The 14,805-nt window shown below is 37.3% G+C and overlaps 1 protein-coding gene across 3 annotated transcripts in view; it reads left to right on the top strand.

Moving 5' to 3' along the window:
- Positions 1–14,805, top strand: part of PDE3A (phosphodiesterase 3A) — a 288,986-nt gene that overhangs the window by 233,523 nt on the left and 40,658 nt on the right. For all 3 annotated transcript variants that reach the window (XM_014832421.3, XM_070493965.1, XM_070493966.1), the window contains exons 3-5: positions 2,019–2,276; positions 4,464–4,618; positions 9,958–10,082. In XM_014832421.3, the coding sequence (XP_014687907.1) occupies positions 2,019–2,276; positions 4,464–4,618; positions 9,958–10,082 (538 nt within the window). The remainder of the gene's footprint in view (positions 1–2,018; positions 2,277–4,463; positions 4,619–9,957; positions 10,083–14,805) is intronic.

Genomic DNA, 14,805 nt, shown 5'->3' on the forward strand with positions numbered 1-14,805 from the left:
CCTTCTAAAAATACTGGATTCTTTTCAATCACTGCTCATTTTCCAAAACCATTACTAAATACTTGGTGCTATCAATCTTTTAGTATTTTGCCATTTGGTAAATAAAAGTTGTTTTTACTATGCTAATTTGCCTCTTAAATATGGAGTCAAGTAGCTTTTTATATATTTGCTTATTTACAGTTTGAATTATATGTTCATTCCCTTTACCCAAGTTTGTCTTTTATTGATTTTTTTTAGAAGCTCTTTTTTTGCATATGTTTTATCTTCTCTGTGTGGCAAACATTTTCTTGTGGACTATTTGTTTTTAACCTTTGTTTATGGCATATTTTCTTATGTAGAAGTTTATGTCTTTATTTAGATCTGTCAGATGTTTCCTTGACAGTTTATGAATTCATATTATCTTTTAACAGTCTTCCTAATTCCGAGATTATAAATTAGTCCCCTAGACTTTCTTTTGATGTTTTAAATTTTTTTTTTTAAGGTATGCTATTTTTTGGTGAGCAAGTTTGGCCCTGAGCTAACAGCTGTTGCCAATCTTCCTCTTTTTTTTTTTCTCTCTCCCCAAAGCCCCTGTACATAGTTGTATATCCTAGTTGTATGTCCTTCTGGTTCTTCTATGTGGGATGCCTCCACTGCATGGCTTGATGAGCTGTGTGTAGATCTGCACCCAGGATCCAAACTGGCGAACCCTGGGCAGCTGAAGCAGAGCGTGTGAACTTAACCACTACACCACCGGGCTAGCCCCTAATCTCCAAGACTTTCTTTTAATAATCTTGTAATTTTATACATTTAAATTTTTCATCTCTCTGGAGTCTATTTTTAAGTCTGTTGTGAGAGAATGATTAAACTTTATTTTTTTCTGAATACATAGCCAGACTTCTAATAGCCTCTTATTGAAAGACTCCAGAATTATTACTATGATTTATATCATTATCATTATTGCACACTTATAATTGCCAGCACAATATTAAGTGCTTTGTGCACATTATCCCTTTTAATTTTTATAACTACCTTCTGAGGTTGGTGCTATTACTATTACTTTATCCATTTTACAGATGGAGAAATCACAGCACGTAGAGCTTAGTAACTTGCCAAAGATCATGCAGCTAGAAAGTGGTAAGGTCAGGAGTCAGGATTTGGATGTAAGTAGCCTAGTTCCAGAACCTGTACGCAATCACTAACTGTATTATGTCATTTAAAGTTCTGTGGGTTCCTTGTGCCTCACACTGTGGCAACATTCCAAAACAGTGGTCCTGTGCATGCCGCCATCTTTAAGCTTCATCTTCGACTCTGCCTCTGCTCTCCCTTGCTCTCACATCTTCTTGCTTGTATTGTAGCCTGACCAGCCGGGTGGGGAACATTCCTGTCCTCTGTTTTTTGTGCTCTTCATTTCTTCAGCAGATTATAGGGTAATAATTCTGAATCTGATAGGCAGTTTGGCAGAATATGACCGATGTGCCACAGAATCCAGAACAGAAATTTCTATTCTTACCAACCACAAGAAGAGGAACAATATGTGAATTTGAACACAAATTGGGTTGCTTTTTGTGCTTTTCTCTAATATTAGTTGAATAATTACCACATACCAAACTCAAATATTGCATTAAGATATTAATATAATTAAAATCTTATAGATACTAATGTTACTTTTAAGAATGAATTTCTAAATACTATTCCTTAAAATGTTGAACCCTTCATAAGGAGTGATTGATAGGAAGTTTTTTCCAGTTCTCTGAAACTTCTTGCCTCTTAAAAACTAATGTGTATTGTTTTAATCTCTTCAAATATGTCCTACCCCTCCACAAGTTCTAGTGTTAAAAAATGTGCCATGAATACAACAACAGCAAAAGCCATGGCAAATTTTGGCAAAGTTTGAAACAGAAATGTGATTTGAATATTAGTTTACTGTAACCCTAAGGAGTCAATTCAGTCCATTTTTCAGAAAAAGCCCAATTTCATTCTCTGTACCTTCCGGTTCAGGCCTTGTCTTACCTGACTTCCTTTTTTTGGTGTCTCAGTCTTCAGGAACCAGTATTACTGTGGATATTGCTGTGATGGGCGAGGCTCACGGCCTCATTACCGACCTCCTGGCAGACCCTTCTCTGCCCCCCAATGTGTGCACGTCCTTGAGGGCAGTGAGCAACCTGCTCAGCACCCAGCTCACCTTCCAGGCTATTCACAAGCCCAGGGTGAATCCTGTCATTTCCTTCAGTGAAAACTACACCTGTTCGGATTCTGAAGAAAGCTCTGAAAAAGACAAGCTGGCCATTCCCAAGGTAGGTATTAATGACATACTCCTGAAAAGGTTAAACTTTTTCTTTTAATTATCTTCTAGGTCTCTTTCTTGTCACCCCATACCCGTATGCAGATTCATATCCGTGACTCTGCAAAGATGTGTTGATCATGGAGACCAAAGTAATAAAAATTTAAACATAAAGACTTCTGTCCTTGTACTAGATCGCTTTCTTTAAATAAAAAAATTTACCTTTTTACATTACATTTTTTATTCAGACTTTCGAGAAGTTTTTACTTCTGTGTACCAAGCCCTGTTCTATAGGGTAAGGATATAGCAGCAAAAAGAAAAAAAAGAAACAGGGCTGGCCCTGTGGCATAGTGGTTAAGTCCAGCACACTCTGCTCTGGTGGCTAGAGTTCACAGGTTCATATCCTGGACACAGATCCACACCACTCATCTAGCCATGCTGTCGTGGCGACCCACATACAAAACAGAGGAAGATTGGCACAAATGTTAGCGCAAAGCAAATCTTCCTCACCAGAGGGGAAAAAAAAAGGCAAAAATCCCTCCTCCCATTCTTGTGTGGAGTCTGTTTAAAATCCATTATTGCCTTCTGAAATACAAGTTTCCTTCACTCTTTGATTTCTTAGTAGGATATTCTTCATAGTACCCGCATGTCTTTCCCAAATCCAACAAGTTCTGAACTCAGAGTAGTTTTAGTTGATTTTGGATTATTTAAAGTAAAATGTGGCCTTCATGATTTGTATAACTCCTTCTTTTCACATAAAATATATAAGAGTTTTACAAAAGTAAGATGTAGAAGATAGAATCCTGCACCCAATTTAGACCTCAATATTAGTTGAAGACAAGTCGTATTAAAGACTAAAAAAAAAAGAAAAGAAATCAGAATTTAAGTGGTCTCTGGTACTACCAACACAATTATCTGTTTAGCAGACAAGAAGCCATCCTCTTGAGCTTGTGGCCAGTCAATGACGTCTTTGCTCTTGCTATTGTGAGTCTCTTGACTCAGGAATGTGTTCTTCACACAACTTCACAACTTTGTCAGTTAGGTGTTTACATAGCTACCTTCAAAGATCTACGTCTCTGAGACCCTGAGAAGGTTATGGCTAAACATGATATGACAGTAAAGGAATGGAGAGAGATTAACTGATTCCTTTGGGTCTCAAAATAGCCATGACGTCAGTGACAGATCTATAGACAATAGTTCTCGTATTTACAGTGCTTGGCCCTTTCTCTTCCTTTTGAATAACCTCTATGATGCATATTCATATCTTTAAGAGATTTTGGAAACTACTTAGTGTCAGAGCTATTCTTGAATCCCAAGGTGCCATATACTTCACTTCTCAAAAGTTTTTACCATCTTCGGAAGAGCAGATCGCGTCTTTGTAAACTACACAACTGGTCTGCTAGGATTAACTAGCCACAAATAAAAATGAGTTGAGCCGCTACCTATTAGAACTATTGCTGGAGTTGTATTAGAATACCTTCACTTTACTTTTTAAGGTTAAGACCCCCTTTGAGTACTGGTGCTCATCCTGGTGAGCCTAGCATCTCGCCTCAGTGCTGATGATGCTATGTAGCCCACTTAGGATGTGGCAGGAGAAGAAACAGGTCACCCAGCAGAGTCTTCTATTAAGAGGAGTTGGTAGCAATGACATTACTCATATGCCTTATGTCTAAGCCATGTTAACCACAAGAGAGGTGGTGCATTTTGTGAGTTATACTCTTACACTTAGCTCCTGTCATTTGTAGATCAAGAAATTAAAATGAAATCAGTAAGTACTTTGCCATAGAGAGTATTATGCAAGATGATATAAAGTAGTCTCTGCCCCAAACAAGTGACTTTTGAGGGAAAACTTCTGCTCATAATAACCAGTAAAATACCTGTGTATAGGTGTGTAAATCCTACTGAACTAATAGAACTATAAAATTATTCCAAAGGTAATTGACTCTCATTCCCATAATCTCATATTTATGTAATCATTGAAATGAAGAACCCAAAATGTTATTTTTGTAATACTCATTCATTTTGGCCAGAGAGCCTTTTATTGAATTTCTGAGCACCCAAATTTTAAATAGGTAATATTCAATGAACATAGTTTAATAAAATCACTTTCAATTAAAAACCCATTTTCTTCCATGAAAGTAGATAGAAGTTAGTGATAGAAAATATGCTTGATAATAAAATCAACACTCCTTCTTCCTAGCGCCTGAGAAGGAGTTTGCCCCCGGGTTTGTTGAGACGAGTTTCATCGACTTGGACAACTACCACCTCAGCCACAGGTCTACCCACTTTGGAGCCTGCCCCAGTACGGAGGGACCGTAGTGCCAGCATGAAACTACATGAAGCGCCTTCATCCAGGTCAGGCAATGCTCCTGTTGGTTTCACATCTCTTGGAGAAGTTACTTATCAAAAAGGAATTAGAAGTGACAGAGGAAGGGAGGCCCAACCAATTCCAGTTGGTTGGAGGCCAGCTTTGAAAATGAAAAAGGTATACAGTGTAAATGCAGAGCAGTATACGGATTAACATCAGATAATTAGGCTTAAGGTGTGTCATGTGGCCTTAAATGTAAATGAGGACAGTGACTTGAGGTGTGATGCCTGCCAGTATTTCTTTGGATGGGAGGAATTGAGCCTGGAATACGGATAGGCTAAATTTTACCTAGACTGAGATCCTTATTGAAATCCTTAAAGGTGTCCAACCAGACATTTGCAAATGACTGTTAGATCCCCCAACCCACCAAACCAGCTATCCTAGCATTATATGAAAGGCAGAAGATCAGATCAAAATGTAGATCATCATCCTAAGATATGAACCTAGATATGTTCAGACATTTGGTAATTTAAACTTTATTTAGACAGAGAACAGATTGATGTTTGCCAGAGGCAGGGGGTGGGAGAGTGGGCAAAACTCGTGCAGGGGGTCAAAAGGTACAAACTTCCCGTTATAAAATATGTAAGTCATGGGGATGTAATGTGCAGCATGGTGACTATAGTTAATAATCTTATATTGCATATTTGGAAATTGCTAAGGTAGTAGATCTTAAAAGTCCTCATCCTAAGAAAGAAAAGTGTTTTATAACTATGTGTAGTGATGGATGTTAACTAGACTTATTGTCAATTATGCCTCAATAAGAAATAAATAGAATAAACTTTATTTAAGTATATTAATTCCAGTTTCACAAAGTGACTTACCAAAAGCCAGAATTACCAAAGCTGAAGGAAAGATAATATTAAGATCTAGAAAGAATTTTGAAGAAAATATCACCATGAAAGAGGTACTTTTTGTGGGGGCTATTGTATTTGTCCTTTTCTATTTAGAATAAAAATGGCATACTCTATATGAATTCAATAATTATGAGAACATTTACCATATGATTTCAGCGTTTTGAAACATTTGCATCAGTTTTATTAGTGACCTAATGACTGAAAAATATCCACATCTTTGTTGAACTACATCATGACAAAAGTAGAACTTATTTTCTCTTGATCTTGGCCTTGAATATAAATAAAGTACAATTCTGAGATTCACATAGAAATGGAAAGCTTTCAAATCATAAGAATTTTTTGCTGACTTTTCTTAGAAAATATGATTAAAAATATGTTTAATTGGTTTCTTCCATATTAACATTGGTAGTCTGCTGAACCTATATGAAGTAAACCTAATGATTCTTTCTTTCACCTATCAGTATAATTCCACTCTATGGTATTACCTGAACTTTTCTAAGACTTCTAAATGCCACCATAGGAGGATGTCAACCAATCTGTTTTGTGAACATTTCCTAAAATTTGAAATTACAAGTGATTGGTGATATTTTCCTCCGAAAATATTGACCATTGTCTATTTCTACAGCAGCAAATACTGATAAGTGGTAATGAATTATAGTTAAATATTTGTTGCTTAAGAAAATGAATTATGTTCTCTGTATACCTTTAGAGAGGCTGTCTGTATTACCAACACCCCTTGCCAAGGTTGTGTCATAGTATAGTTAATGTTCCTGTGATTTTCTTTCCATAGAATGACTGCCAAAAATCTATTGATGCATTCTTAAGTATCATCTTTCTTTTTGTTATTGTTTGTTACTTCTGGTCAAATTTCATTTCTCCTACTCCTCTCTTCTCTTAATTAAATGAGATTGAGAGCTGAAACTAAAATCATCTTGAGAAAGAGGGTTTCAGAAACTTTTTTGAGCTTAATTTCTGTAGATCATGTCATTCTGCTTTATGAAATAAATGCTCATACTCAAGTATTTTTAAAATAGATGAGGAATAGATATGATGCCACTCTTTCTGTTTGTCCTAAAAATACTCACAGATGTCTTGCCTGGGTGTACTTTTTTTCACTCACTTACTATTCCTCAATTTCACTGTCCTATTAAAAGTCCTGATATAAAATCTGAAAGTGATACAACTTTTTCACCATTACGAAGAAATGAAATTTATTCTGAAGAGAAGTTGAGCCCTTTAAGGGAAAATCGTATGTAAGTGGCAATAGTACCAACATTAAATACAGCTAGTTTGGGTTGACTCATTCTTTGTCGTGGGTGAAAATAGTGAAAAGATAACCAGAGGTCATCTCCAGCCCTGATTATAAACCAAAGTTAAAGCTTTCTTCACTTAGGAGACCTATTGTCAAAACTGCTGATTGATTTCAAAACTGATTTGAGTTTTAGCCCTTGTAGTTTCTTCCCTCTTGGCCCTTTTATTTCTTCCTTTCCACGTCTGTCCTTTTATTGAGGTTCTTTGAGGACTACAGTGATCAAAAGAAGGACCAGAGTGGGAAGTGAAAATTAGAGACAGTCCTCAGCTTATATCCCGGGAGGTATCCAGCTGGATGACTAACCCCTGGGGAGTTTTAAATACAGCCAAGGAGAAAGGAGACTGGCTGAGAATCGGAAGGATCTTGGCCCTACCACTCAGAGATGCGTGTCCTGAGAAGCAGGCCCTTAGTCAGAGCCTTGGTGCCTCCTACAAGGAATCCGTAGGAAAAGGGGAACCAGGGCACAATTGGGAAGTAAATTAGGTGGGAGAATACCGCTAGGTAGTTTTTAAAAAAAAAGCTTTCAAGAAATAAAAAAGTCTGAAATAAATCCTACCCTGACCATACCAAGTCGACCTAGGAACTGACCCCCGCCTCTGCCTATTAGACACAAAGGAGGCTGGAAATTCAGTAAAAGAAACCTGGTTAGGACCTGGTAAGACGTTTAGGGCCTAGGATGAAGTTTGTTGTGGGTAGACTGAGGTTATAAAACCCACTTTTGTGGAGGAGAGTTGAGATCTTCCACAGCAGACACATAGACAGTTTCCCCTGCTGTGTCAGCATGAGGAGACCAAGCAAAGGTTTCCCCAACCTATTTTCCTCTCCAAAATCCAAATTATTACATATTCCTGAGATCTAAACAGGAACCGAGAAGGTGAGAGTCAATACAAAGCTGAAAATTATTGCAAGGATCACATAAAGCAATCTATTTGAAAGTGCCCATAAATTATAAGGCATATGTATACATAAATCTATTGACTTATTATTTTATTAATAATATATATTTTAATAAATTAATATTTATTAAGAATGGGATATATGGCTAGAATTTTATTTATCTTGAAGTTCATTAATTCCCCCTACATTAAAGTTACTGTGTTATTGAACTTTATAAAACTTTTCAAAATGAGCATATTTTAAGTGCTTTTTTTTAAAAAAAAAAAACAAAATAGTAGTAGGCAATTTCTGAGCTAGCTTTCATAATAGAACTTTTTGAAAAATTAAAAAACAAAGGTTTTATCTTTTAAAAGTCTACATAAAAAGCTAATAACCTATTCATTGTAAAATGTACTGAGAAATTAAAACTCCTCAGCCAAATATACATTACATAAAAGTTCTTCACAGTAAATCTTGTAAGTCAATCAGTCCAGCAAAAGAAGTTGAATGGAAATAGCGCTATAAGGAAATAGTGTTGTTATCTAGCTCAAATTCAAAGTTTTATTTGATTTTGTTGTTTCAAAATCCTAGGCATTTGTAGAATGCCTAGAATGAGATTTCTAAGAAGGAAACAAAAATTCATTCTAAGAATGAAGCAAATATTATTTTGTCTGCTTTCCTTAGTTATATTTGATAATTGCTAGAGCTCATTCCATATTTCAAATCTCTTTTATGATATAGATATATATTTTGTAAACTGCTATTAGAAGTAAGTAGAAAAGATAAAGTTTTAAAATACCTGGGTCAACAATTGAAGAAAATTCTGAAAATGAAAAAGAAGAAATAAGTGTCAGAGTGAAATAGGAGTCAACATAAATTATAGATCTTAGTCATTGCTAAATTTACTAATAATCAAAAGATACAATAGCAAAGCACACGTTCAGCATTATTCCCTTCGAAAGGTCTGACACTGTTACTGCAGCTCCTAAAAGTCCTTTTATTCCACATTAGCACATGTTTTGGTTTGGATTTAAAATGCAGGATTCTGAGCAAGGCACGCATGACGTTGCTTGCACAGAGAAAGCCATTTTGGTTATGGAACACCTCCAAATTATACCTCATTAATTATACAGCTTAAATGACAGTCTCCACCCATTCACGACCCCATAATTCCATCAATTTCAGGTTTATTTACAATAAGCCACTCAGACATACCAGGTACGTCCTGCTTCCAGTGCAATCTAAGATTGGCAGAGGGTCAAATTATACTCATGCAAATTATAGATTTTACCCAGCACCAAATTTACTAATGCTTGAAGTACACAGGTGTTAGCAAAACACAGACTTTTCCCTTAGAGCAGTCCAAGATTGTCAACTCAGCTTCCTAAATCCTTTTCTCTCAAATTACGCTGGATTCTGTTTCAGATTCAACATGTAAGGTTTTGAGCAATGCTTCCAGATAACTTTTGGTTTGGAACACCTCCAAAATTTATATCCCATTAATTACATGGCTGTGTAACATTCTCCATCCCAACTTTCCACAGATCTATTAATTCCAGATTTATTTACAATAGTAACCTCGACAGACCAAGGATATTCTGCTAAGAGCCTTCCCTACGTGAAGACTCACTGTCCATTACCCTTCTCCTAGTCAATAGCATCAGTGTGTTTAGCAGCAGGTCCATCAGTACCATATTTACAAGGGGATTTGGCTCATCACCCCTTTCTTTCTACAGTGTCACCAGTAAAATAAATTGTAGGCTAAAAGCCAGTTGCTAACCTTTTCCTTCAGAGGGAAATACTACAAAGAATATTATCTTGAAGGATTTTATAAGCACTTCGTTTTTTAATTTAGATACACCAAGAATAATAAATAATAAAGAGCATAGAAGGAAGGATCATGCCATGCATAACTAATGTAAGTTCACCTGCGTCTTAATCAGTTAATTTGCCAAGTTTTTAGAAAATCCGTGAGGAACATGATTATAGAAGTCAAATGAGAAAGCTTTTGGTTCCTGTGAACTGGATAAATAGGAAAGTTCTCTTTCCTCTTTCGTTAACCTGGTATGCTTGACGCATGACTGCTGTCTCCCTCCAGCAGAGATTGAACTTAGATACCCTGTTTTGTCATTTTGTCCTATTTTGTCAAGTGGGTTCTGTCACTGAACCTGGACTGTGACTCAGATGCCAAATCTATTACGGAAATGATGGTTGGGTTCTGCAAGATCTGCTGCAATAATTGGTGAATCATTTTTTCATTTTTCCTTATGCTCTGCCTTTATAGTGCTGTTAGTCCTGATTCTTGGAATAACCCAGTGATGATGACCCTCACCAAAAGCAGATCCTTCACTTCGTCCTACGCTGTTTCTGCAGCTAACCACGTAAAGGCTAAAAAGCCCAATCGACCAGGTCAGTAACCCACTGGGAGAAGAGCTCATACTCACCGAGTGTGCAGTCATGGAGTGAACTAAGCCTTAAGTCTTGAGATAAGATTCTGAGAATGCCCTACACTCAGATGTGTTTGGCATGACTGTTCTGAATAGAAGAGGCCTCAATAACCAGTTAGTTACTGAAATTTCCACTTTATGTGATGATATAGATTCTTGTAAGTTTGCTGTACCAAACATCCTATCTTGAACTTATTGAACGAATGGGAAATCAGTGTCATCGTTGAGGATAATCTTTGAACGCAGCATCTTATAATAATAAAAGCTAATGATGTACTTATCAAATTTCAATTGTATGTTTAGTGTCTCTTAGAAGAAAGTTATTTTTCAGGAGAATGGTATTTATGCGGACTCAAGGAAATGCTTCTTTTTTCTATACATATTATAATTTTTTCAAAGAAATTCCTACTTTATGTCATGTACACACACACATACTCCCAAATATAAATACTGAAAGGAAGAAGTATTTAAATTTGGAGAAAATATAATTCAGGACCTTTGAGAGCCCTTTGGAAGAGCCTACAAGTCAGCAACCAAAACATTCAACAGCACGTGGCAGGAGGTTTTTCTTCCCTTTCAGACAGGTGCCAGATGGAATATGGTGTGATTTCTCCCTTCTAGGATCTGGCATGTAATACTGCATAGGGTTTTTTTTGGTGTCAATGTACCCCAAATACTTCTAAGGTTCAGCTTCTCCCTTCCCTCAAGCTTCATTTACTCAACAAATATTTGTGGAGTGTTCACTATTCACACATCGAACTAGTTTCAGGAATATGGCAGTGATTAAGCCAGACCCAGTTCCTCCTCTCACAGAATTCTCACTTTCATTCTAGTGGGGAATATAAACAGGTCAACAGCTATTGCTATATGATATGTTAAAGGCTATGATAAGGAAGTGAGGGAAGACTTTCAAATAATGAAAGAGAAGAAAAGAGATGTAAGAGCCAACACATGGAGAGAAAGCTTGAGGAACTTAACATTCTAACTGACTGGCAAAGCTAGCAGACAGAAAGGGAGAGCACTGAGAGCAGAGAAAGGAGATGAACACAGATATGTAGATGGAGGCCAGATGGTACAGGACCTGGGGAGTTGTGGTAAGGAGTTTACGTGTCAAAATTAAGAACAATAAAGTTCCATGGAGGAAAGTGAAATGATTTGGAGGAAGATGACGTCATTTCATCAGAGTCTGTGCTAACTCAAAAGCGGAAGACAGTTTTTGTCAGATTCTGTCTCCAAATCCTAGAATCCCAATTGAGAATCTGGGGTATTAACTATGACTTCTCCTTGCGCTGTTCTAACTCCAAGTTTTCACCCTTAGCCCTGCAGAAAACTCTGATGAGATTTTCAGTGGCTTCCTGCTTAGGTTCTCAGTCTTCTGCCTTTATAGAAGCTTAAGAATTCACCAAATGGCTCAAGGGGAAAACTGCCCCCTTCTCACTGAGCTGTTCGTCATTCAGTTCTGGCTGCCATGACAGCCCCAAACTCCCATTTTTGTGTCATCAGCCTCATGACATTGCGAAAAGCTCTGCTGGCCAGCCTTCCTAATAGCTGTATCCTTCTGTCTGGATTCTTAGCCTTTTGTTCCATGCCAGTGGTTAGGAAAAAAATGCTCTGAAGGGAAGAACAGGTCCTAGGATTTTGGCTCACCCTTCAGAGTCTCTTCTCTCTGGGAACCTAACCCCTTGGAATTGATTGTCTTGCCTTGATAGTTTTTGTTTTTTACTCGGCTTTTCTATTTGTTCTCAAAGAAGCATGGATTAAACTCAAACTACCACATGACAGCCAGAAGTAGAAGTCCTCAAAATTGCAATGTTTTTGTTACTGCACAAAGGGCATGATCTGCTCTCCATGAGACAAAAGCTAATCGTCAAGAGGCAAGATGGTGGCAGAGAAAGAGCATTTTATTACAGCTTGCTAGCAAGAGGGAAAATGGCTGACTAATGTCCAAAAGAACCATCTTAAGGGGAGCACAGAATCTTGAAGCAGTTATATAGGCCAGTGGGTTATAGGGGAGGAGGTTAGAAATGTTGACCCTCTGGTGGTACAGACTGGGAGTGGCCACACCAGATCTTTCAGTTTTCATTGATCATGGCTATCAGCATAAACTTTGTTTGGGAGGTCATCACATTCCTAAGGAACTCAAAAGACCGGAGTTATCATCTTATCGCAGCTGGAAGGTATATGCACTAGCAGGGATCGTAAAATCTACAGAGCAGGTGGATCTCCTGGAGCGTGCAAATCCAGCTAGTTAGTTAGTTAGGTTAGTTAGTTAGTGGGTTAGTTAGTTAGAGGTCATTCAAAGTTATGACATGGTCTCTTTTCTACAATATGGCTTCCCTCATGTCAACCTTGTGTTGAGCTGGTTTTATTTCTATCAATGTTAGAGAAACAGTGGTCACATTCCACAAGTATTTCCAGAGGCCACCTTGAAATATAAACATTTAAGAGGCCTAACTTAACAAAGCAATTCTGTTGCTCTTGTTTCTTATGTCTAGAAAAAAACATTTAGTACTTTCTTTCCCCTTTGATCACCCACTTTTATACTGGTGACTAGTTCTTGAAACCATTTAAGCACAAACTTAGCTTAAATCTCTATTGTTTAGTGTAGGAAGACACCGCCTTCGGAAAGTATGATTTTTTTGGAATTGCATCTCTGAGAGAAACTGTTAAAGGTAATCTGCTTTTCCAAAAGCTAATCTGGTCCTCTCTGCTCTTTGGAAATGTTCATTAAATTTTATAACTTAAAAGTCATAACAACCTAAGTTAAAGGATTGAGCTTTCAAGAAATAGGATATAGCTTTCATGGGGGCCAGAAACAGGCCAAGGTGAGCAGATACTTAAACTGGACTACCCTGAGGGCAAATGCAGATTAGCTCAGAAGGAGACTCCTCTGCAAGTCCAGCAAAGTGGGGGACTGCATTTGAGCATTCCACATTAAATCTGAGACTTTTAAAGGGGCACTACACTGGTCCTAGGTCAGGAGGACCCCTTGGCTCCCTACACAATACCTGCAGATAATTTTGGGAGGAAAGATCACCAGTTAAGGCCCATGCAATTTCCATATATCAAATTTAAACAAATTGGAGATAAAACCAAGATCACTAAGTGCACAAGGAAACACCATGAGTTAGAGAAAACAGAAAAAAAAAACCAACTTTACAGATCACTAAAAGGGTTGAGATATTTAAATGTTAAATATTTAAATATTTCATTTAATTTTAAAATACTTAAATATTTAAAGAAAAACAGGAGGTCATAAAAGTAACAGCAATGAGAGAAAACATAATTACAGAGCAGCTAAATATAACTTTCGCCATGTAATCAAGGAAATATGATAGATTAAATGGCATAAGAGACTTCTGAAGGGATAATTAGTAAACTAGGAGGCAGAGAATGTGAAGAAATCACCCAGAATGTAACATAGATGAGAAACTGGAAAATGTAAAAGATTTTAAGAGATATAGTAGAAGGAATTAGTCTAATATACATAATCATAGTTTTTATAGAGGATGGGGGACATAGACTATTTGAGAAGAAGAGTAGGGAGAAAAATTCACACGTAGATGATACCGAACCTCTTAATCTCAAGTTCATGTGCCCGATGCGCAGCAAGCCAAACACTGAGGCATAGGTGCTTGGAGATAGACAAAGGCCCCATTTGAGTTGGCCAAGATGAGAAGATGCGAGCATGGGTTTGCTCAAATCCACCTTAATCAGAGCAAAAAGCAGGTGGGTTTTATGGAGCTAAGGGGCTTGGCAGGAGGAGTTTGGAGAAACAAAGAAGTCACTCCCACTAAGCCCCTGGGCAATCTGCAAGGGCTGCTGGGGCTTGGCCATCTGCTGACGGCAACCTCCCCAGTGGCATTCTCTCTCTTCTGCAAAACAAACTCACAAATCCTTGAGACCTGAGTCACCCCTCAAGTTAAACAAGAAGACAGCAAATTGACAAGATTCATCTACTCTGTATTATGAACAAGGTCAAAAGGCAACCATGTTCTTATTGGATATCTACCGTAATCCTCAGGTACCCAGCTTCATAGACACAAAATAGTGAAACTACACAACACCAAAGACAAAAAACAAATCTTAGTGTCAGCCAGAGAAGTCACATTACCTTTACAGGAAACACAGTCAGTCGGAGAGCAGAATTGTCAGAAATAAAGGGTGTCAGAACACAGTAGAATATTTTCTTCAAAGTTCTGAGAGAATGTAATAGTCAAACTGAAATTGAGTGCCTGGCAAATCTATCTCCTAAGAATAGGAGTGAACTGAAGACATTTTCAGATAAGTCAAAACTATACCACCTGGAAAATCTTAAAGGAATTTGTGATGGATGTGTTCTAGAAAGAAGAAAAGTAATATCAGAGAAAGCCTGAGATCTAATAAAAAAGGTGAACAAATAAATTTGAAAATCCAAATAAACTTTATGTGCATAAATAATAGTATTTACAGATTTGTGGGTATTTTTTTTAAGATTTGTTTAAGGACAGAATTAAAACATCAGACAATAATAATATGTAACTCAAGGGATGCAATATGAATTTCAGTGTTCTACATTCTTGTGTAGCTCAGAAAAGGGATTCAGATGAAGAAACTGAGGCACAGAAATGTTAAGTAACACACCCAAGGTTGCACAATTAGTCCTGAATCCTTACTTTTGTCTTTATGACGTCAGACCAGAAAAA

Source organism: Equus asinus, chromosome 22 (assembly GCF_041296235.1).
Source record: "Equus asinus isolate D_3611 breed Donkey chromosome 22, EquAss-T2T_v2, whole genome shotgun sequence".
In the NCBI taxonomy this organism is placed as follows: Eukaryota; Metazoa; Chordata; class Mammalia; order Perissodactyla; family Equidae; genus Equus; species Equus asinus.